Source organism: Lissotriton helveticus, chromosome 5_1 (genome assembly GCF_964261635.1).
Source record: "Lissotriton helveticus chromosome 5_1, aLisHel1.1, whole genome shotgun sequence".
In the NCBI taxonomy this organism is placed as follows: Eukaryota; Metazoa; Chordata; class Amphibia; order Caudata; family Salamandridae; genus Lissotriton; species Lissotriton helveticus.
Genome location: NC_136065.1, coordinates 1,342,132,839 through 1,342,154,524, shown reverse-complemented (window position 1 = coordinate 1,342,154,524; position 21,686 = coordinate 1,342,132,839). Strand labels below are relative to the sequence as shown.

Here is a 21,686-nt window from a genome sequence, read left to right as displayed (position 1 = left end):
GTGCCGGACTGAAGCGAGCAGTTGATAATAGATGCTGCCTCTAGATGTACTGCCTCCGCAACCCCGCCCAGGACTCTGGCCGGACAGGGGTCAGAGGGGGATCTGATTTCAGGGATTTAAGGATGGCTAATACATCCCGCCTATCAGCTGGCCGAAACTGTGTTAGAAACTGGGTAGGTGATCTGGAGCATGGGAGCGACAGCAGAGGAAAATTCCTCTGCTCGCGAGATTCCGTCCCTAGGCTATCTTGAATCTTTTGAATCTTATCAATGAAAAAGGTGGAAAGGTCCTCGCACCATTCTGATGAGACAGGAAGGCTCATTTGTTCGGCACAGCTGCAAACAATAGAAAACATTTCTTTACTATTGTTGTTGGCCTTGGCAATTCTCTCTGCATAGAAGTCGCCTTTAGCTTTCTTAATAGCTGCATAGTAATCCCTCTGGGCTGCGCGGAGAGCTGCCTTGGCCAAAGGACAGTTCTCATGGCGCCAGCGCTGCTCGAACTTCTTTACACCCTAACTTGAGTTCTTTGAGGGAATCCGTGAACCACGGTTTGGAGGGAGTACAGCGCGATTGTCTTCTGGAGAAATACAAGTTGGACCCCGTTTACCTTTTGTGTTCATAGTACGAGCAGATTCCAAGATTAATGCAAAACATGGCTTCATGTATTGTGTACAGTTTTGTAGCAATAAAAATCCCTCCTTTTATGTATCACATTTATGTTTGTGTTGTTCTGTACCACCTTATCAATATAGTATAAGAAATGTGAGTCCCATATACCTAAATTGGATTTTAAGAGGTACTTTTCCAACATTGTTAATTATATTAAAACTAGAAACACGTACAGTTGATATGGAGTCAGAATTGTCATTTGTGCAAGGCAAGTGATTGACACTCTATCAAATGTAAACAAAATAAAGTGCATACATATATTTTTAATGATAACCAATAAACTAACACCCAAAACAGCTTAGGTGAATAATTGTTCAGTTTTGAAGATCACTTCACTGGTTCTAAAAATCGCTTCCTTTCCGCATTTGCCAGATCCATCTTTGCTTGTCACCACCTCAAATTTCAGTAAATGTAGCACATATCCTGGTTTTCGGAGACGCTAAGATGAACACAAAGGGCGGTTAGTTTTCAGGTGTTCCAGTGCAGAATTATGTAGCAGTCCAAAGCAGGAAGCAGTTTAGTTATCACAGACGATCCTGCGATTAAAAGTTGCCTTAAATTTCCCCTTTGCCTGGTGTTCTGTGTTTGGGTGAATACACTTTAACCCCTTCCATGCTGGTGACGAACCCCAGCCGTCACGCTCCATGGTGCTCGTGTGCGGATGACGGCTGGGGTTCGTCACGGCCCCGCCCTGTTCGTTCCGCGGCCGCACACGGGGGGAATCGCGGCCGCACGGAAGGGGTTAAGAAGTAATACTCTGCTTCATGGTCGATGCATTTGTTTTATTTCTATGTTAGTGGAATTTCACAGTTTGGTGTTTTCCATAACCTGGTTAACTTTTGTACTTAACGACTGTTAGTGCTTTTTAAATGTCACTGGTTGTATAGTTGGAAACATTGTGCCACAATTAGAAGTTCATTTGGCCCCATATTAACCCCTCCGCTGCGCCGAACGTTCCGCGCTGGTGCGGACGTTCTATTGCGCGGGCGGGGCCGGAACGTTCAGCGGACGTGCGCAGCACTACCGAGGTAGTGCACGCGACGTCCGCTGAACGTGCCCCGCGCGGAAGGGGTTAAAGGATTCTTTATAATAATCAATAACGTTTGGCATGTTCACATTGGCGGGCTTGGAAACGATGTTAGAATGGCGGAGGAGATGTGTATAACTCTAGAGTTTGCATGTGTGCGTTTTCTGTTGAACACTGGTTTCATTACAAGTGGCTGCTTTATAAGTCCATGATATTTTTTATTTTCACACCTTCACTTTCCTGGATATTTGTCTTTGGATGCTAACAACATGAATGGCCACAATCATGCTTGTATTTGTATTTCTGAAATACTTAAAAAATAAAAAAAAACATTACAAATTGCTATTTAACATGATTTTGTTCTAAATAAAGGATTACAACACGAAAATAAAATTTCTAAGCTTTGGCAATAGTGTATGATACAATGCGTGTGAAGCACGTTGGAATGGAAGAGCACCCCATATTGTCTAAGTGTTGGCCATACGCTGTGGATTGGCAAGACTAGGACCCTCCTGTTCTCTCAAACATGCAGACCCAGTTTTTCATATTCCTGTATAGCTTGAATTGCATTTATTTACAAAACATGGAACAAAGAATGCTTTAAATGTTAACAAAGCATTTACATTCAAAATCATGTCAACGTCACCTGGTAATCTGAAGATCTTAACTAGCAAACAACTTTCAGATGTAATATTTACATCAATATTACATTTTGACTAGCAGCTAAACTGTGAATTTTTAAGGCCAGCATTGCTTCAACCCCAAACCCATCTCAGAGTTTTTAATTTGGCCTTGCCAAAAGGTTTGACAACACCTTATTCCACGTGCTTGACCCTTAAAAATGATTGTATAAGATGAAAAAATCAATTATGTGCTCCAGTGCCCATACGACCCATATTCTAGAGTTGATACCAGGCACCCATCCCAAAAGCCTCACCCTGTGTCCCAAAAATGTACCAACTCCTGCAGGTCAACATTGGAGGTAAAATTGTTGATGCAGGGCCGCACGGATTCTGCTTTTATTCACATTGTGGGTGATGGACTACGTATGCTGGACCAAAATGAATCATGGCTTCTGATCCTACTTGACCTTTCATCAGCGTTTGACACAGTAAAACATGATACCCTCATCTGTCTACTGGAGCACAGGATTAGTCTATCTGGGACAGTGCTTAAGTGGTTTTCTTATTTTTCCTGCAATATATTCCAAATGCTGAAGGTTAATCAGTCCCTCTCCGAAACCTCTCCACTCACTTTAGGAGTACCACAGGGGTCCACGCTCTCACCCACTCTCTTCAACCTGTTCATGGAATCTCTAGCAGAAATCCTGAAAGTGTCCAGCATCCATAATCACATGTATGCAGACGACACGCAACTATACCTGAAAATCTCCTCCCCAGAGGAAATCAGATCTCTCAACTCAGTGCTTCAAGAAACACAAAGTTGGCTAAAACTCAATCATCTGAAACTGAATGCTCTCAAAACTGAATTCCTCCTCATCGCCCCTGACAAACAGTCCCCAGTCATTGCAAAATGGATGCTCCAACTGACAGCCCTCAACTGCTCGCCAAATATCATTGACTCTACTAACTCACTTGGATTAATACTTGACAGACACCTGAACATGCAGAAGCACATCAGCTCTCTCACTTAAGGAGCAAACTTCCATCTAGGTATCCAAAGGAAATTAAAACCGTTCCTCCCCCACAACAACCTCAAAACTGCGGTGCAAGCATTAGTGAATTCTAAGCTGGATTATGGCAGTGCAACCCTATGTGGTCTTCCGAGAGCGAGGACTGCCCCACTCAAGGCCTCTCTCAATTCTGCTGCAAGGCTCATCACAGGCTCCAAACGCTATCATCACCACTCGCCTGAGCTTAAGGCCCTTAATTGGCTCCATATGAGGCAAGGATTCAACTAAAAATTGCCTGCATAACTCACAACGCTCTCCACTTCAACACCCCTCTATATCCAGCACAGAAATTTGAGCTCTCAAGAGGTTCCAAATCCTCTAGAGGCCCCAGCACCTTACTACTTAAACCACAGAAATTCTAAAAAATGAAAACATACAATCGAGCATTCTCAGGCATTGCACCTAGAATTTGGAACTCCTTACCACCAGAATTAAGACTGAATAATTCCACAGCTTCATTCAAAAGGGAAGTCAAACTGATTCTAATGAAGAAATTTCACAGCCCTCTGGAGTAGGTGATGCTTTTCCCTTATCTCATGGGTACTACAAGGATTGCTATTGTCATTTAGTTCTGCCCTCTCCTGTACAGCTATGTCATTAACTCTTGCTTCCCGATTAAGAAAGAACTTGAGCTTGCTGTCTTTCTCTCCCCCTGTTGAAATATGCTACGGTGTGACCGATGGTGTCCCTTTCCGGCCTCCCTGTTCTTATGTCGTTTTTATTGCTTGTACCCTGTATTGTTGTTTCTATTGCTTGTACCCTTGTAACTATACAACTACCTTTCTGTGAAGCGCTCTGATACCCCCGGTGGTCATGTCCGCGCTACATAATACTCTCAAAATAAATAAATACAACTAGTATAGAGGGAATTACAACCATTTAAACCAACTTTCGCTCAACTAACATCTATTTACACTGCCTTCTTCCCCAATAGCAACTTAAAGAGGGTAGGATGAGTGGGTTTAAAGGCAGTGCATGTATGGTCTGAGGCATGGGGGGCAGGCAAGGAGATCAACCCTGGAGCCCTACGGGCTTAATAAGCCTCCCAAGACACTGCACACTGGCACGCACCCATGATGTGATTCTGTTTTTCCCTGCTCCTATCTCCACATGAGAGGAAACCCCACATTGTGTGAGGGGAGTTAGATTTCCCCAAATCAACACGTGCCCGCACAAGGCCATTCCAGTGCCGCGAGTCCCCCTGCCTGTTGAGCCTAATGGTGCCACTTTGTCTGTTTTTGGTCTTTGAGGCAGTACTACAGAACTTTTCCTTTATGCATCAACTGGAGAGGCTATGAACCAATTTACAAAGTTGGTATTCCTGAGAAGATCTTGGAATTTGTGTGTATCATTATAGATTTCACCTCGGAGGGATAACATGAATGCTGCCCACAACAAGTGAAGCACAAACTATGCTTTGCTCCTGTTCGCTCGGCTTGACACTGGCTCCCTGTCCCTCTTCCACTTCCTTCCTTTAAACATGCAAACTGATTATGGGTATGGATCTCCAGCAGTTGTCTATTGTCCTGCAGATCATCTGTGGTCTCATGTTGTGCTGTTTCTCTCGGAGACCACTGCAGTACGTCCATTGGTTCTGACAAGCAACTGAACTGTGGGACGGCACATTCTTGTATGAAGTTATTGGTCTCCTACTTTGGATATTCGATAGCTGGTGGACAGTTCTTTTTCTGGGGAGATCAAGGCAAAGTGCATTAGCTTTGATGGTATTTTGACGGCTACTGAAATGTTTTACAAATCTAACTTATCTGGTTGAATCACAGATTTATCACTTTTATGATACGTGGCATTTACTTTTCTCTTCCTGATTATTTTACATTACATTCTACATTACGTTTACATTTTGTTTTATCTCTTTTTAACAGGAGACCACTGCGAGCTGAATGTCCGATCAGGTCGCTGCACAGCAGGAGTCTGCAGAAATGGTGGTACATGTGTCAACTTGCTGGTAGGGGGCTTCAGGTGTGACTGCCTGTCCAGTGATTATGAGAAGCCATACTGCCAGATGACCACACGCAGCTTCCCGGCACAGTCATTTGTCACCTTCAAAGGCCTCCGACAGCGCTTCCGGTTCACCGTCTCCCTCATGTGAGTATCAGGCATGGTCACTGCTGCAGAGAACCTTGGAATTAGGATTAATAAAGGTGCGAGGAAGATAGAATAAAAACTATAGTAAAGTCACCAGCAGCCCTTGCGGCTCAGTTCCTGCTGCACCTATTCACGGCAGGGCACATTACATTGTTGTTGCAAATGCTCTACCTAAATTAGCACCAACTTCTAGGCCGAGGACAGGCACACAGTTTTTGTCCTACACTGTGTCTCTTAGGACAGGTTCAACTGCTGCTGCTCTCATTGGTAGAGAACTCTTTTTAGGTCTGGCATTAAGCAAAACCTTTTGATTTTACTAAAATTATGTGATTGATATATGGGGTTTTCAGTCCGTCCTCTTCATCCACTGATCTGTTATTGTGTCCGTCACATTTTTCTTCAGTCCACTTCAACCACGGGCTAACTTCACTGTGAATGACAGCATTCTGTCCTTTCACACGGAGCATATCCACCTTTAGTGCTTTTCAGTGCCAGGGACTTTTAGGGCAATGTGTGCATTTAGAGGCCAAAACACTTTTTGGGACTTTAGCCACTCTCGACTGATGAGGTTCCTGAAGATTCCCCAGCAATAAAGCTCTGTAAAAACCATAACAAACAAAACATGCGTTGATGAATCCAAAATGCTGGCTGCCAAAACCAGGTCTATTGGCTTTGCCAATGCTTGCTTATCATTGTCTTTGTTTTACAAGGAATGTTAATGTCGCCCCAGTATCAGTGACATATTTAGATTTGAAATGCTGTATATGACCTCTTATTCATTGCGATGTCTAACCCTGAATGGTTACAAGAGAAAATTAAACAGTCACGAACTAAATGTTATTTTTTATTTGACAAGTCTGCCAAACGGCACTATGACCTATGTAGGCTATCCTGTTTTAAGTTTAGACTTATAACAACTGATAAAACCCCCCAGAGAGGGAAACCATCATCAGTGCAAAGATATACATATTGATAAACACCTGCAGAACCACAAATTAAATTCCATTCAAAGAAAAGAGAGTGAGGAAGAATGTCTCATTTTTAGGTCTCGCCTGTCGATGCGCATGCGCATCGAGCTTGCGAGACTATGGGGGCTTAACCACTCTTTACCTAACTTGCAAGGAATCGTGGCGATTCCTTGCAGTGCCCGTGACTTTTAAGCTAAATGCGCATGCGCTTAAAAGCGCGTGCACATGCCCCCAGCCGCCTGCCTGCCCCTGCTGCTTTCACACCCTCTCGCCGTCTGTTCCCCCTGCTGCGTCATCAAAGGCTTTCACGGCCGGCCGGCCGTGCTTTCAGTTTCACTGCCGGCCGGCCGTGTAAAGTGCACTTCAAAGGCCGCTCTCCCCGCTCCGCCCCCTCCCCTGCCCGCCGTGTCGCATTTCTCCTCCTCCCTCCCCTTCTCTGCCTTCCCTCCGTCTTGTATTTTCCCTCTGCTCTTTCCTTTATTCTTTTTCTCTTTCCTTTCAGATTCCGTTTCTTTCCTTCCCTAGTTTGTTTCTTTTTTCCTGTTCCATTTTAAACCTATTTAACAATTCTTCCCTTACTCATCGTTTGTTCGATCCGTGTGACTTTGCCGACTTACACCTCCCCTCCCTACTTTCTGCCCTGGCCCCTCCCCCTCTCCTTGAGGTGAGCTCGGCATCACCCTCGCTCATAGCCTCGAATCCATCGCCCTGCTTCCAGTATGCACACCCCGAGCACGTCCTTCGAAACACATTTCCATTCTGTCCAGTTCGAGGCATGTGGGCTGCTAAATTCATATCTTAGCATTAGATCGCCGCCTAGTGTTGGGCTCGGATGATCGCACATTGTTGTCCTGGAAGAGTCTTCGAAGTATCCTGAGATAGGTGGCTCCTCCCCTGGACTACAGTGCGCATGGGCATCGGCTCCATCCCCAGATTGTTTTTTTCCGCCATTGGGTTCGGATGTGGTCTCGACGTCTTACTGTCGGAACCAAGAAAAACTAACTTTTAGCGGCCAAAAGGCCTCGATTTTCTTGCGTCGGTATTGTCTGCGCACGGTCTCGAGTCTTCCGTCTCTTGGAGCCGGAATAAGCGGAGTTTTCTTCGCTCTCGGAACTTTGAGGCCTTCTCATCGCGACACGACTGCAAAACTTTTCGGACATGGAGCGGAGCCCGTTTAAGTACTGCCCGCTCTGTGGGTCCAAGTACCGACACATCGATCTACACCCCGTGTGTAACAAATGCCTTTCGCCTGACCACGACGACGGCAAGTGCAAGTTGTGTGCACAGTTCCGCTCAAAGAAGACTCTCAAGCTTCGGCGCGCGGTGCGCATGGAAGCTAAACAAGCGGCCCCGGATCCGGAGAACATCTTCGGCGACCAGGACGAAGAGGACCAGGGTCTTCATCTCCAAATCTCCCCACCCGAGACGGAGGTCGAGGCGGATCCGGGAGACGACGACGGAGTCGCGGGTCAAGGCCTTGAATACGTCGACGAGGTAGGAGACAACGATGAGATTTATGGGGCCGCGGCAGACAGCTCGGGGGACGAGCTCTGCCCCGAAGGTTACGAGGATACCGACCGGGACACGGGATCGCCTGTCGGCCTTACCCAAGACCCGTAGCCGCAAGCCACAGCCCCGCCTTCGGGCCCGGCCACGGACTTACTTGCTGAGCAGACTGTTTCGAAACCGAAACCGAAACCATCGGGATCGACAACACCTAAAATGGCCGACCCGAAAACGAAACCGAAACTTAAGGACTCGAGTGTCCCTAAGATGGCTGCCGTGCCGGTGAAAACGACGGTGCCCGCTACCCCATCGACTCCGTCGACCTCCGGTCCGCAGAAGTCGAAGAAGTCCGTCGATTCCGATGCTGCAAAATCGAAACCGACGCCAGAGGAGGGGTCCTCCAAAAAAGATGGTCGGCACGGGTCAGCGGCTACGACGCCGTCCAAGCCCGCCAAAGTCGGCTCCAAGGAGGCTACGCAGGCACACGGAAAGAAGTCTGCGCCCCGAACACAGGAATCGGAGGCGGTAAAGACAGGATCCGCGCCCAAAGCGCACAAGGCCCACAAGGACGTCGGATCCGAGGGAAAGATCAGACCATCCTCGTCAGCGCCGAAACAAACTGTGAGTGAGCCGTCCCTCATAGCCGAATCACTGCAAAGAATCAGGGAGAAGGCCTTTGCCCCGTCGGCTCCGATACCATCGCCGCAGCCGCAAAAGGACACTCCAGCGAAGCCTTCTGGGAAACTTCTCTTTATTTTGCCGCCGAAGGAGGCGCCGAAAGCATTTTCAACCAAATCGGCACCGAAACAGGTGATTTCTTCACCGACTGGCCCGCTTCCACGTCGGGTACTCGAATCAGAGGACGATTCAGAGCATTTCATCGACGCTGACACAGGCAAACTGACCCTCTATAAGAGGAAAATCACTTCGGAGCCAGTGGACTCCTATGTCATCCCACTAAAGAAGAAGAGGGTGCCCCTTGACGCCTCAGGCCTCACGGAACCAATCCAGCCTCCTCCGAGACGGAGCCCTACTCCCTCCCCAGAACACTCTGCGGGTGAGGGGTATGATGAAGACGAGCAGTACAATTTCCCTATCAATGAACCTGATGCACAACCGGATTCATATGATGACACTGGTGACCAGAACACCCAGGGTGTGGGGCAGGACCCGCAGCTTTTTAATGCACGTGCATCCCCGACTGAGGATTCAGCAGGTTTTCATGCACTACTCGAAAGGGCGGCAGCCAATCATGATGTGGACATGCATGCCGACCCGGTTGAGGAAGACTTCCTTTTCGACACTTTTTCAGTCTCTGAAAGGACAGTAAAGACACTGCCTATGCTTAAAGGAGTCCTCAAGCATGCTGGGGACATATTTAAGGAGCCTACAAGAGCGAGAGTGGTCAACCCTCGCATTGAAAAAAAGTACAGACCTGCACCTGCGGACCCCGCATACATCCGGGGACAATTGCCACTGGACTCTCTTGTGGTCGCCAATGCCAGGAAACGTGCCAACTCCCAGACAACGGGTGAAGCTCCTCCCCCGGATAAGGAGTCCAAAGTGCTAGAGGCAGGGGGCAAAAGAGTAGCTGCACAGGCATCAAACTTTTGGCGCATCGCCAATACACAGGCACTCTTGGCGCGTTACGATAGGGCGCACTACGACACCCTAGAACAGATTGTACAACACCTGCCTCCACAGTTCCAAGAAGCCACCCAACTGCTCATTGAGGAAGGAAAGCTAATCTCAAACGCAGCCATCAAGTGTGCACTTGACGCTGCGGACACAGCTGCTAGAGCTATCAACACTAGCGTTATGCTGAGACGACAAGCGTGGCTCCGCATCTCAGGGTTTAAACCGGATATTCAGACAACAATCCTTAATCAGCCAGTCAATCCTGATAGTCTGTTTGGTCCAGATGTTGACACCACCCTAGAGAAAATAAAGAAGGACACAGAAACTGCTAAGTCCATGGGGGCCCTGCAGTCACAACAGTTTCGTGGCAGCAATTTTCGTCGCTCAGGTGCACGTGGAGTCACCAGAGGACAAATGGGTCAACAATCCCAGTTCTCTAAAGGTGGGGCACAATCCTCGTTCACAAAACAGAACAAGGGAGGTTACAGAAATAACAGCAACAGAGGTCGCGGCAGAGGAAACAACAGCTCCCGCTCCTCTGCTCCAAGCAAACAGTGACTCTCTGTCACTGCCCCCCGACCACCTAACACCTGTCGGGGGGAGACTACAGCAGTTCCTGCCCGTCTGGAGAAACATCACTACAGACAGGTGGGTGCGACAACTAGTCCAGTATGGTTATTGCCTAGAGTTGAGGTCCACTCCACCCAACATCCCGCCAAGGCAAAGGCCTATGTCCGCAGAGCACTTGCTCTTATTGCAGCAGGAAGTAGTGGTGATGCTGCAAAAGGGAGCAATCGAGCTCGTGCCGGTGGGAGAGGAAGGCACAGGGGTTTATTCCCTGTACTTCCTTATTCCAAAGAAGGACGGATCTCTCAGACCCATTCTAGATCTACGTCCCCTCAACCTGTACATACTATCAGAACATTTCCACATGCTTACACTGCAACAGATTCTTCCATTGCTAAACCAGGGAGATTTCTTAGCAACCTTAGATCTCAAGGATACTTATTTCCACATTCCACTACACCCGTCACACAGGAAATACCTCAGGTTCACTATTCAAGGCAGGCACTACCAGTTCAAGGTCCTACCCTTCGGAGTCACCACAGCCCCGAGGGTGTTCACCAAGTGTCTGGCGACAGTAGCGGCGCACCTCAGGAGGCAGAACATCCATGTCTACCCCTACCTAGACGACTGGCTCGTGCAAGCCAAGTCAGAGCAACAGTGCGCCGCAGACATGTCGACTACAATTCACCTTCTTCACGATCTGGGTTTCTCCCTGAACTACCCAAAATCGCATCTTCAGCCGGCACATGTCCGGCAGTTCCTAGGTGCGACGATCAACACCCTGACGGCCATGGCTCAGCCAAACCAAGTCAGGATAGACAGCATGCAGGCTCTGATCCAAAGGTTCAGGCCACAACACTCGCTTCCAGCGAGAGTGTTCATGCAGTTGATAGGCATGATGGCCTCCTGCATCTTCATAGTCCCTCACGCACGGCTACATATGCGCCCGCTCCAGGAGTGCTTAGCGAATCAGTGGACACAGGCTCGTGGGCAATTGACAGACCTAGTGTTGGTTACCAGTCGGGCATACGACTCTCTGCATTGGTGGACTACACACAACCTTTGCAAGGGCCGACTGTTCCAAGAGCCTGTGCCGCAGATTGTCCTGACAACGGACGCATCTCTCCAGGGATGGGGAGCTCATGTGCTCACTTACACAGTGCAGGGACTATGGACGACGCAGCAACAGAAGATGCACATCAACTATCTGGAACTGATGGCAATCTTCATGGCGCTCAAGTCCTTCATTGTACATCTGTGCAACAAAGTCGTGCTAGTCCGGACGGACAACATGACCGCGATGTACTACATTCAAAAGCAGGGAGGCACCCACTCGCCACAGCTGTCTCATCTGGCTCAGAGCATGTGGAAGTGGGCCATTCAGAGGAACATTTTCCTCATGGCAGAACACCTCCCAGGAAAGGACAATCAGATGGCGGATCTGCTCAGCAGGTACAGCCATCAAATGCACGAGTGGGAGTTACACCCATCTGTCCTCCACCCGTACTTCCAGCAGTGGGGTCATCCGGAGATAGACCTGTTTGCCACAAAAGAGAACGCAAAATGCCAACACTTTGCCGCCAGGTTCCCTCACCCACAGTCGCAGGGGAATGCGATATGGATGAACTGGTCAGGCAAATTTGCGTACGCTTTTCCGCCAGCCCCTCTAATACCGCTGGTCGCAAGAAAGCTAAGGCAGCACGAGATGACTCTCATCCTAGTTGCTCCAACGTGGGCGCGCCAGGCTTGGTACACCACGTTCCTCGAACTCTCAGTGGTGCCGCATCAAAGACTGCGCCTCACGCCCAGTCTTTTGACGCAGAACCATGGAGAAATTCAGCATCCAGATCCGCAACAGCTCAACCTGGCGATCTGGCTCCTGAAGTCCTAGAGTTTGGATACCTTAACCTACCTCCGGAATGCATGAACATCATCAAGGAGGCGAGGAAACCAACTACTAGAGCATGCTATGCTGCAAAGTGGAAGCGTTTTGTCATTTACTGTACAGCCAATGACATCAACCCGCTAGATGCATCTATCCCTAACATCATCTGCTATCTGTTGCATCTTTACAAGTGCAATCTAGCGTACACTTCCATTCGGATACATCTATCCGCCATAGCGGCTTATCTCCAGAACAGGCAGCACCTCTCTGTCTTCAGAGTGCCCGCCATTAAAGCCTTCCTTGAAGGTCTGAAACGAGTCATTCCCCCAAGAACACCGCCAGCTCCGGTGTGGAACCTCAATGTCGTTCTCACCAGACTGATGGGACCACCATTTGAGCCACTGCACTCGTGTGAACTCCAGTTCCTTACGTGGAAAGTAGCTTTCCTTGTAGCTATTACGTCTCTGAGGCGTGTCAGTGAGCTGCAGGCGCTCACAATCCAAGAGCCATTCATTCAAATTCATCCAAATAGGGTAGTGCTACGCACTAACCCCAAATTCCTTCCGAAGGTGGTGTCACAGTTTCATCTAAACCAAACTATTGACTTACCAGCATTCTTTCAAAACCCGCAAACAGTGGCGGAAAGAATGCTCCATACCTTAGATGTACGGAGGGCGTTGATGTACTACATAGACAGAACACAACCCTTTAGAAAAACAAAACAACTCTTTGTTGCCTTCGCACCACAACACAAAGGCAACCCGATTTCCAAAGCAGGGATAGCCAGATGGATTGTTAAGTGCATCCAGATATGTTATCAAAAAGCCAAGCGCACTTTAACAATACCCCCCAGAGCGCACTCCACACGCAAACTGGGGGCATCCATGGCTTTCCTAGGGAACATTCCTTTAGAGGATATTTGCAGAGCAGCCACGTGGGTTACACCACATACCTTTACAAAACACTACTGTGTTGATGTGCATTCCAAGCAGCAAGCTGCTGTAGGACAGGCTGTTCTGAAGACACTTTTTCAGGTTTCTGCAGCTGGCACGGGCAACCGCCGCTGATGGAGGGACTGCTATGTATTCTATGCTAAGATATGAATTTAGCAGCCCACATGCCTCGAACTGAATATGCTACTTACCAGTATGCATCTGTTCTTGGCATGTAGGGCTGCTAACATTCATATCGCCCGCCCTCCTCCCCGGTGCCTGTCGCAGCTGCAGATATACTATTGTATTTATTCATTAGCATGGACATCCTTTACACTTTTCACTCCATCTTCTGCCACAATGGCGAAAAACAATCTGGGGATGGAGCCGATGCCCATGCGCACTGTAGTCCAGGGGAGGAGCCACCTATCTCAGGATACTTCGAAGACTCTTCCAGGACAACAATGTGCGATCATCCGAGCCCAACACTAGGCGGCGATCTAATGCTAAGATATGAATGTTAGCAGCCCTACATGCCAAGAACAGATGCATACTGGTAAGTAGCATATTCATTCCTATGCATCATTCATTTATCACGCAGACACCTCTCTGATCCGTTTCAAAGCCAAACTGCAACTTTCTTGCATTTCAGTTCTAAATGATTTTGTAACGCAGGGCTGCATACCTAAACTGAATCTGTAGTTCTACAGAATTATGTCGTGCACACTAATTATCTTATTTAGATGAACATTTCTTTTAATACATTCTTTTAACTGCCAAATGTCATGGGGATTTCACAGAAGAATACAACACAGTATGTTTTGCAGCATGTCCAAGTGCAAAGCAAAGATGCACTGTCGTCATGCCCCCCTAATCCGAAACCCGCTCCGCCCCCTCCCCTGTCCGCCGTGTCGCATTTCTCCTCCCCCCTCCCCTTCTCTGCCTTCCCTCCGTCTTGTATTTTCCCTCTGCTCTTTCCTTTATTCTTTTTCTCTTTCCTTTCAGATTCTGTTTCTTTCCTTCCCTAGTTTGTTTCTTTTTTCCTGTTCCATTTTAAACCTATTTAACAATTCTTCCCTTACTCATCGTTTGTTCGATCCGTGTGACTTTGCCGACTTACACCTCCCCTCCCTACTTTCTGCCCTGGCCCCTCCCCCTCTCCTTGAGGTGAGCTCGGCATCACCCTCGCTCATAGCCTCGAATCCATCGCCCTGCTTCCAGTATGCACACCCCGAGCACGTCCTTCGAAACACATTTCCATTCTGTCCATTCCTATGCATCATTCATTTATCACGCAGACACCTCTCTGATCCGTCTCAAAGCCAAACTGCAACTTTCTTGCATTTCAGTTCTAAATGATTTTGTAACACAGGGCTGCATACCTAAACTGAATCTGTAGTTCTACAGAATTATGTCGTGCACACTAATTATCTTATTTAGATGAACATTTCTTTCAATACATTCTTTTAACTGCCAAATGTCATGGGGATTTCACAGAAGAATACAACACAGTATGTTTTGCAGCATGTCCAAGTGCAAAGCAAAGATGCACTGTCGTCATGCCCCCCTAATCCGAAATTGCATTAATAACTTACTTTTGCACATTAAAAAAAAAGGCTCCACCACCACATCCACCACACCCACATCCACCGCATCCACCACCACCACATCCACCACCACCACATCCACCACCACATCCAACACATCCACCACCACTTCCACCACCACCGCATGCACCACCACCACCGCATCCATCACCACCACATCCACCACCACCACCGCATCCACCACCACCACCGCATCCACCACCACCACATCCACCACCACCCCCACATCCACCACCTCATCCACCACCGCATCCACCACCACATCCACCACACCCACCATCACTTCCACCACCACATCCACCACCACTTTCACCACATCCACCACCACCACCACATCCACCACCACATCCACCACCACCACCACATCCACCCCCACATCCACCACCATCACCACCACATCCACCATCACCACCACCACATCCACCACCACATCCACCACCACCATATCCCCTAGATCCACCACCACCACATCTATATGTGTGTGTGTGTGTGTGTGTGTGTGTGTGTGTGTAGGTGCAAATGCAATGTTCTTGAATTTTCGTCACAATAAAATACACTGAACATAATCTTCACAAAAGTTATTTACAAACGTTTAAGCTATTGCCATTATAAATTACAATACATTTTATTTCAGTATTTATTATTTACAAAATTAAAAGCCATTGTTATTTGTAATATCAATACATCTAAGTCACGTAAATACAACACACATTGCATTACAAATGATATAGGTGTCACATTTGCGAAAGTTAAAACTATTGACATTGTAACTGACAAAGCTATTAATTTTGCTATTTTCAAAACCAACGCCACTCAACCACGCCAAGCCACTCACCCACGCAACGCTACTCACCCACGCAACGCCACTCACACACGCAACGCCACTCATCCACGCAACGCCACTCACACACGCAACGCCACTCATCCACGCAACGCCACTCATCCACGCAACGCCACTCATCCACGCAACGCCACTCATCCACGCAACGCCACTCATCCACGCAACGCCACTCATCCACGCAACGCCACTCATCCATTTGCAAAACGAAAAATGTAAAACTCTTCTATTGCGAGACCTATTGCATTTTCAATGCTTGTTAGTTATTTCTGATGTGGCCAACACAATGTAACTTTGTTATTCAAGGTAGCAGCAAGAAAGACTGGGCTTAGATTATTATGCCTGAGATTTGAATTTAAGGATGTCACAAAATTATTGTTTCTTCCTATTGTTTCCTCCAGTTTTGTGTGCTTGGATTAAAGGTTCAGGGGTTAGGAGCATGTTTCGGTTTGATATAATCACTTTATACCACTTACAGAATCTTTTAATATTAAAATAATATTTCATCTTTTGACGTAGTTTTATTTACTCATAGAAATCTTGGCCAATATGAACTATCACATTTACCCACAGAGACAGGTGAAACCAATCGCTACATCAGCCCTCTTTTCTAACAAGTCAGCGTTGATAGAAGGTCACCTGCCAAAAAACCCTGGCTTTAAATATTCAATGCAAGGCATAGTGGCAGGTTCATGTGAAAAGATTGCTGTCACCATGCATATGAGATAGTGGTGAAAATGTAACACAAGACTTTCCACAAACCAACAAAATTCATAGCTTCAAGGTGGCCCATTGTTATGTGTGGTGCCTTCAGATAATCCTGGCTCTTACTCCACTGCAGTTTACTGCTCAGGTTTTTGAGCCTACAGTTACAATGTTAACAGCAGAAATTCAAGTACCAAAATACAACACGTCTGTTAAAAGGTCAGAAATGTTATAAAGTGAGACATTTGCCATGGGGTCACTTGACAGCTATGAATGTCCACACAGCAACAGCGCCAGCTTAATATAGCCAGTCATAAGTGCAGAAAAGCAGTGGTAAACATACTTAAAACATCACGTTTCAAAATCCTCAAAATGCATGTCTATAAATTAATCTGGTGTAGTTCAAAAGTTTCAAGGTTATGTTTCCCAAGGTACTATGCTGTTGACAGGGTCGCCCACCCCTCCAATGTCATATTATTCCGTAGGAGTAGGTGAATGACTTCCACCAGTGTCCATTATTTGAATACAACACTCTTACTTTTTAAATCTATTCATAGTTCCATAAACCAGACAGAGTCTTGACAGAGTGAATGTGAGAGAGAATATGAAGGTTGGAGTGTGACGGAGCGCACAATCACAGACATTTTGTGCTTAAAACAGTCTAAGATAAGTCTTTTGGCACACTGCCTGAGGGAAGACAACACATACCTAGTGTTACTTCTCCTTTAAATTAAATATGTGCTTTATAATAATCACTGTAGAAACAATATGTTTTGTAAACACAGAAAAACACAGTTTTTGTCTCTTTTGGATGTTAGGCAGCTGAATAAACATTGATAAGCACTGATGTCAAGAGTTTTGGAAAACAATGAGAAAAAAACATGAAATCCACAAAAATAATTAATATTAGGAGCTAAAGGACTATTGTACACTCTTTGTAGCGAACACAAGGAGATGATGGACGGAGCGCTGAAACTTTTCAGACACTCACCCCCAGTCACAGATATGGGTTGAATCCATCATCATTCTTTAGGTCACTTTGCCACCTCCGTTCAGACCCAGATATATGCAAATTAGTCTTGACTCTGTGCCTCATGGGAACAGTCTAGCCCGACTTGCCAAGCCAGGTCTTCTCTGAACCGGAAACAAGCTTCCTGGGACCTGTTTCTGGGTAACACCCTTCATCAGCCAAGCTAGCTTGAATCCAGTATCAAAGTGAGCGAGGGATCCACGTCTGGGCATACCCTGCCAACTTAGGGCAAACAAAGCAAGACCTGGCTTGGCAGTTTGGGCTGGACTGTTCCCATGAGACACGGGGTCAAGACTGATTTGCATATAGCTGGGTTACAACTGAGGTGGCTAAGTGAGCTAAAGAACGATGATGGATTCAACCCAGATCTGTGACTGGGGGTGAGTGTCTGAAAAGTTTCAGCACTCCGTCCATCATCTCCTTGTGTTTGCTTTGTACACTCTTTGTAAACAAACATAAATATACAAGAAGTACAATAGTCCTAGAAGAATAATCCAAATTTCTTATGGAATTACTGTATGTGTATCTACTCAAATTGATAATGAACCCTCACCTAGCTAGTGAGGCATGCTTCACAGTGCGCCCCATATCTAGCACTGAGAAGCCTCCAAGAGTATTAGCTTTCACTGGTTGTCTAGTCTCCTAGTTGTGGGTTCCATAGTTTTGGGTGAGATTATGTCCCCTTATGTCAACATTTATTTTCTTCCTTTGTTAAACTGTTAGTCCTCCATGACTTCAAATTGGTTTGTATAGGTGTCTCTCTGCCAAAAACATAAACGCAGGAGGTTCAGGTTCATTTGATATATCCTTTTTAGGTCTGGCTTTGTCTTCAGACATATTGTGATGAACCTAAAAGGAGCTTTTGGGAGTACTATAGAGACCGCCTTTGGCTCTGCCTGCAAATTAGTGGCCAGGAGTACATGTTCTGCGCATCCTCAGAACAAGCGCTTCTCCTCCACACAACTGTGATTATTTCGTTTTTTAGGTCAAGCAGAGTCTGCTCGAGACCTATTGCTGCCCGTTTCTGGGAATGTAGACACGAGAGGGGCACGAGCGCAGATTTGACCTCGTGGGCGCGCACGGCGCCGTGCCCATCTCGTGCCTCATATTCCCGTGCGCAAACACACTCACACAGCCACACTCACGCATGCACACATACACAGCTACAGGCATACACAGGCACACACACACACACTGCATACACACATGCACCCCCCTTAAACAGACCCCCGCGCACACAGACAGACACACGCTCAGACACACTCGAACACACACAGACACACACGCGTACACCCCTCCTCCACTCACCGGGCTCTTTCCGCGTGTCCCTCGGCAGCCAGCGTGCAGGGTTCCAGGACGTTCTCCCGGCAGTTCCTTCCTGTTTCTTTCAGGCCCCGCCCACGTCCCAACGAAGGCTGCCTGACTTCCGCTAGTTGTAGTGTGGTTTTACATCGGAAGTCGGAATGACGTGGTAAAGGCAAGAAGGAATGCATCAAATATCTAGTCCTTGTTCAAATGTGTGGCTTGCAATGGCACCAGTGTGTTTTAAAAAAAAATGCGGGTTAACAAAAAAATGATATATTTATTTTTGCAGCGCTGGACGCTTTAAGAATAGCATCCGTATGCCTTGCTTTTGTTCGGGTCTTAAGCGCACACTAGGATCCTGCTCCGTTTGCGTCACGATTTTTTGTCACTGTGTTTGCCTCTTGTAGCTCTATATTTGCGGGTTTGTTTACATCAACATCCTGGAACTTACGAATGTATTCCTTGTTGGCCTGAAGATCAACAGGGCAACCTCAGCTGCCTAAGTGGTAGTGAGAGTGAACTATCTCCCTCACACCCAGGTTTCATAGTGACATCTCTTGACTTAGACAGCTCCATCTGGGACCTGGCTTTGGCCGGGGTTTCTCTCTCTCTCCCCGGTCATCTCTCGCCAGCAGTGCGCCGTCTCTCCTTGTTTGTAGGTGTTCAGGGAAAGCATGGGTGTTCAGTGGTTCTACATCCTTGGGAGCTAACATAGGCCGACTCTGGAGGGGTGCATTGTTTTGCCAACTTCAGTGCTGTACATACTTGTAGTTTTAGGGTTAAATGCAGATAGTTGCCTTGAGCCAAAGCCTATTCTCAGTGGCAGGACCCCAAAGCTAGTTATGGTCTCTAGCCAATGGTTAATGCTATGGGCGAGGTTAGAGGTCAGGTGCAAGGGGTCTGAAAAGCTCTAATGTAGATTTGCTTTGAGAATGCATGCTAGGCCTTTCAGAAGGAACTGTATATTTACATGCCAACTGTCATTTTATACTTGTGTGTAACTTTATGAGTAGCACTTAGATGTATGTTTAATAATCTCATTTTTTAATCCAATCTGAATGCGTTAGCTATCTGGCAGGCTCTCATAATAAAAAACATTCTCAAAACGATGTTATACATATTCATACATATGGGGACTTTGGGTCAGCCCTGTCCAGCCGTTGATCTATTTAGGTGAAATAATATGCTTTTTCTGCCCATGACAGCATGAGGTCTGAGGCAATGGGTCAGCCCACTCCAGCCCATGGCTCTACTGAGCAGGGGGCTGAAACTGCCCACCCCCGGTAACAAAAATGGCCCCCCTGTCCCCAAAACGGCCCCCACCCTGGCTGCCCACCGGGGAAACACCCGGTGCCAGCTACGGCCCGTCGAGCCCTGCTATTGACCTCTGAGTGTTTGGTGTGATCATAAATACACATTCAGATGAAAGTGAGTGTGCTAAGTGCTAGGGCTTTCGCTCCAGGCAATTTAGTTTTGCATATTCTTCTTCACAGGTTTCCATTTAATTCTAATCTTACATCTTTTATTTTCTTAAGTTTTTATTTTGGGGGCGTGCCCATCAGCTAACTAGAGTATTCTACCGATCCGCCATTTATTGCTCATTTCATTCGTATTACCAGGGTTTTAAGTGGGCCAGGTCCTGCTGGTACTCAGCACCACCAGTTCTAACAGGTATTTGCAATGCAATAGGTGTCGCATTTACACGAGTTTAAGCTATTGGCATTTTAAATGACAATGCGTTTTATATATGTTTCAAAACAAATAAACATAAATAAAAGGCATTGTCATTTACAATGCCAATACCTCAAACTTGTGTAAATGCGAGACCTATTGCATTGCAAATGCTTGTTTATCTAGCTGCTTGAGCCAGCAGCAGTTTGACTGCATGAGCTTGAGATTTCCTGACATTGTAATGCTGTTAGTGTGTCTTGGGTAACTGCATGCTTCTCACTGTTTGATTTTCTCTGGCAGCAGCACAGATGAAAGGTCATGTGGAATATATTTCGGGCCCAGAACCCTCCCCTTCCATCATTAACTTCGCCTGACCTATGTGACCTATAAAAAATAGCTTTGAGTTCAGGATTTGATTAGGCTGAATGTGTGTGCTTTCACTAAAAAGACTGTTTGATTTGCACTTTTTGGCTTGTGGTAAAGCTTATACTTGACACAGCAGGACTGAGTTGGTTGTGATGGCACGTCAATGATTATGGCTATAGGTCTCCTCTGTTTGTCATGAAATGTTATGATAAAGGCACTAGGTTTGACATATTTATTGTGTAAAGTATATGTTAAAGTAAATAGGCATTCAAGTTTGGAATTAAAGTTTACAGATAGGTGTTTTGTTTCTTAGAATCTCACAGATTATCGTAGTAGGCAGTGGTTTTGGTGTTGGTCACCCCGTGTGACGGACCTGGGATATAGAAGCTTTGCTTTGTGAAAATCCTTGTTAGGTCCTCTTAAGAGAAATAATATTTTTTTAGCCAATTGTTGTCTTGTATACCTTTACAATTTTGTGACTGTGTGTCTGATGGTTGCCTTGTGGAAAAGCTTATGTTCCAAAATGTAGGCCTGAATTGGTTATGGTGACACGCTATAGGCTTCATTGTTGCACTGGATAACTTTAAATTCGATGCCATACACCTGGTGTGCTTATTATGAAACATCATGACAAAGTTTATAGCTGTATACATTACGGTTGCCAGTGTATATGCAGTTAAATTGGCCAGTGTTAGGTAAGGTGTAAAGCCAAAGGTAAGGCTGTTTATTGGGAAAAGTATTCCATATATCATAGGTTTGATCTGTTTATTAGGAAACATAATTAAACCAGTAGGTCTGACCTACTTATTGTGAAAAGCATTTGTTAAAGGCAATAGGCTTTTAGAGCTGGTTTGTTGTTCCACTATCCTAAAGGCTGGAGGCAGGTATTTTATTACATGGAATTTCACAGATTACTTTAGTAGGCAAGGGCTTTCTGTGATGCTGATGCACCCCAACAAACAATGAGGATACAAGATAATGCAATGCAATAATACTTGTTAGGCTGTCTTACAAGAGATAGCATTTTGCTTTCCCAACTGTAATTTTGTAAACATTTGTATTTTTATGACTATGCCGAATGGCTGCCTTGTGCAGCATTTATTCTCAGAACATTAGGACTGAGCTGCTTATGGTGACAAGCCAATGGTAAAGGCAATAGCCTGATTGCTTC

The 21,686-nt window shown here is 46.4% G+C and overlaps 1 protein-coding gene across 2 annotated transcripts in view; it reads left to right on the top strand.

The window, feature by feature from the left end:
* The window catches only part of CELSR2 (cadherin EGF LAG seven-pass G-type receptor 2), a 325,195-nt gene that overhangs the window by 142,054 nt on the left and 161,455 nt on the right, over positions 1-21,686 (top strand). For both annotated transcript variants that reach the window (XM_078644214.1, XM_078644213.1), the window contains exon 3: positions 5,275-5,497. In XM_078644214.1, the coding sequence (XP_078500340.1) occupies positions 5,275-5,497 (223 nt within the window). The remainder of the gene's footprint in view (positions 1-5,274; positions 5,498-21,686) is intronic.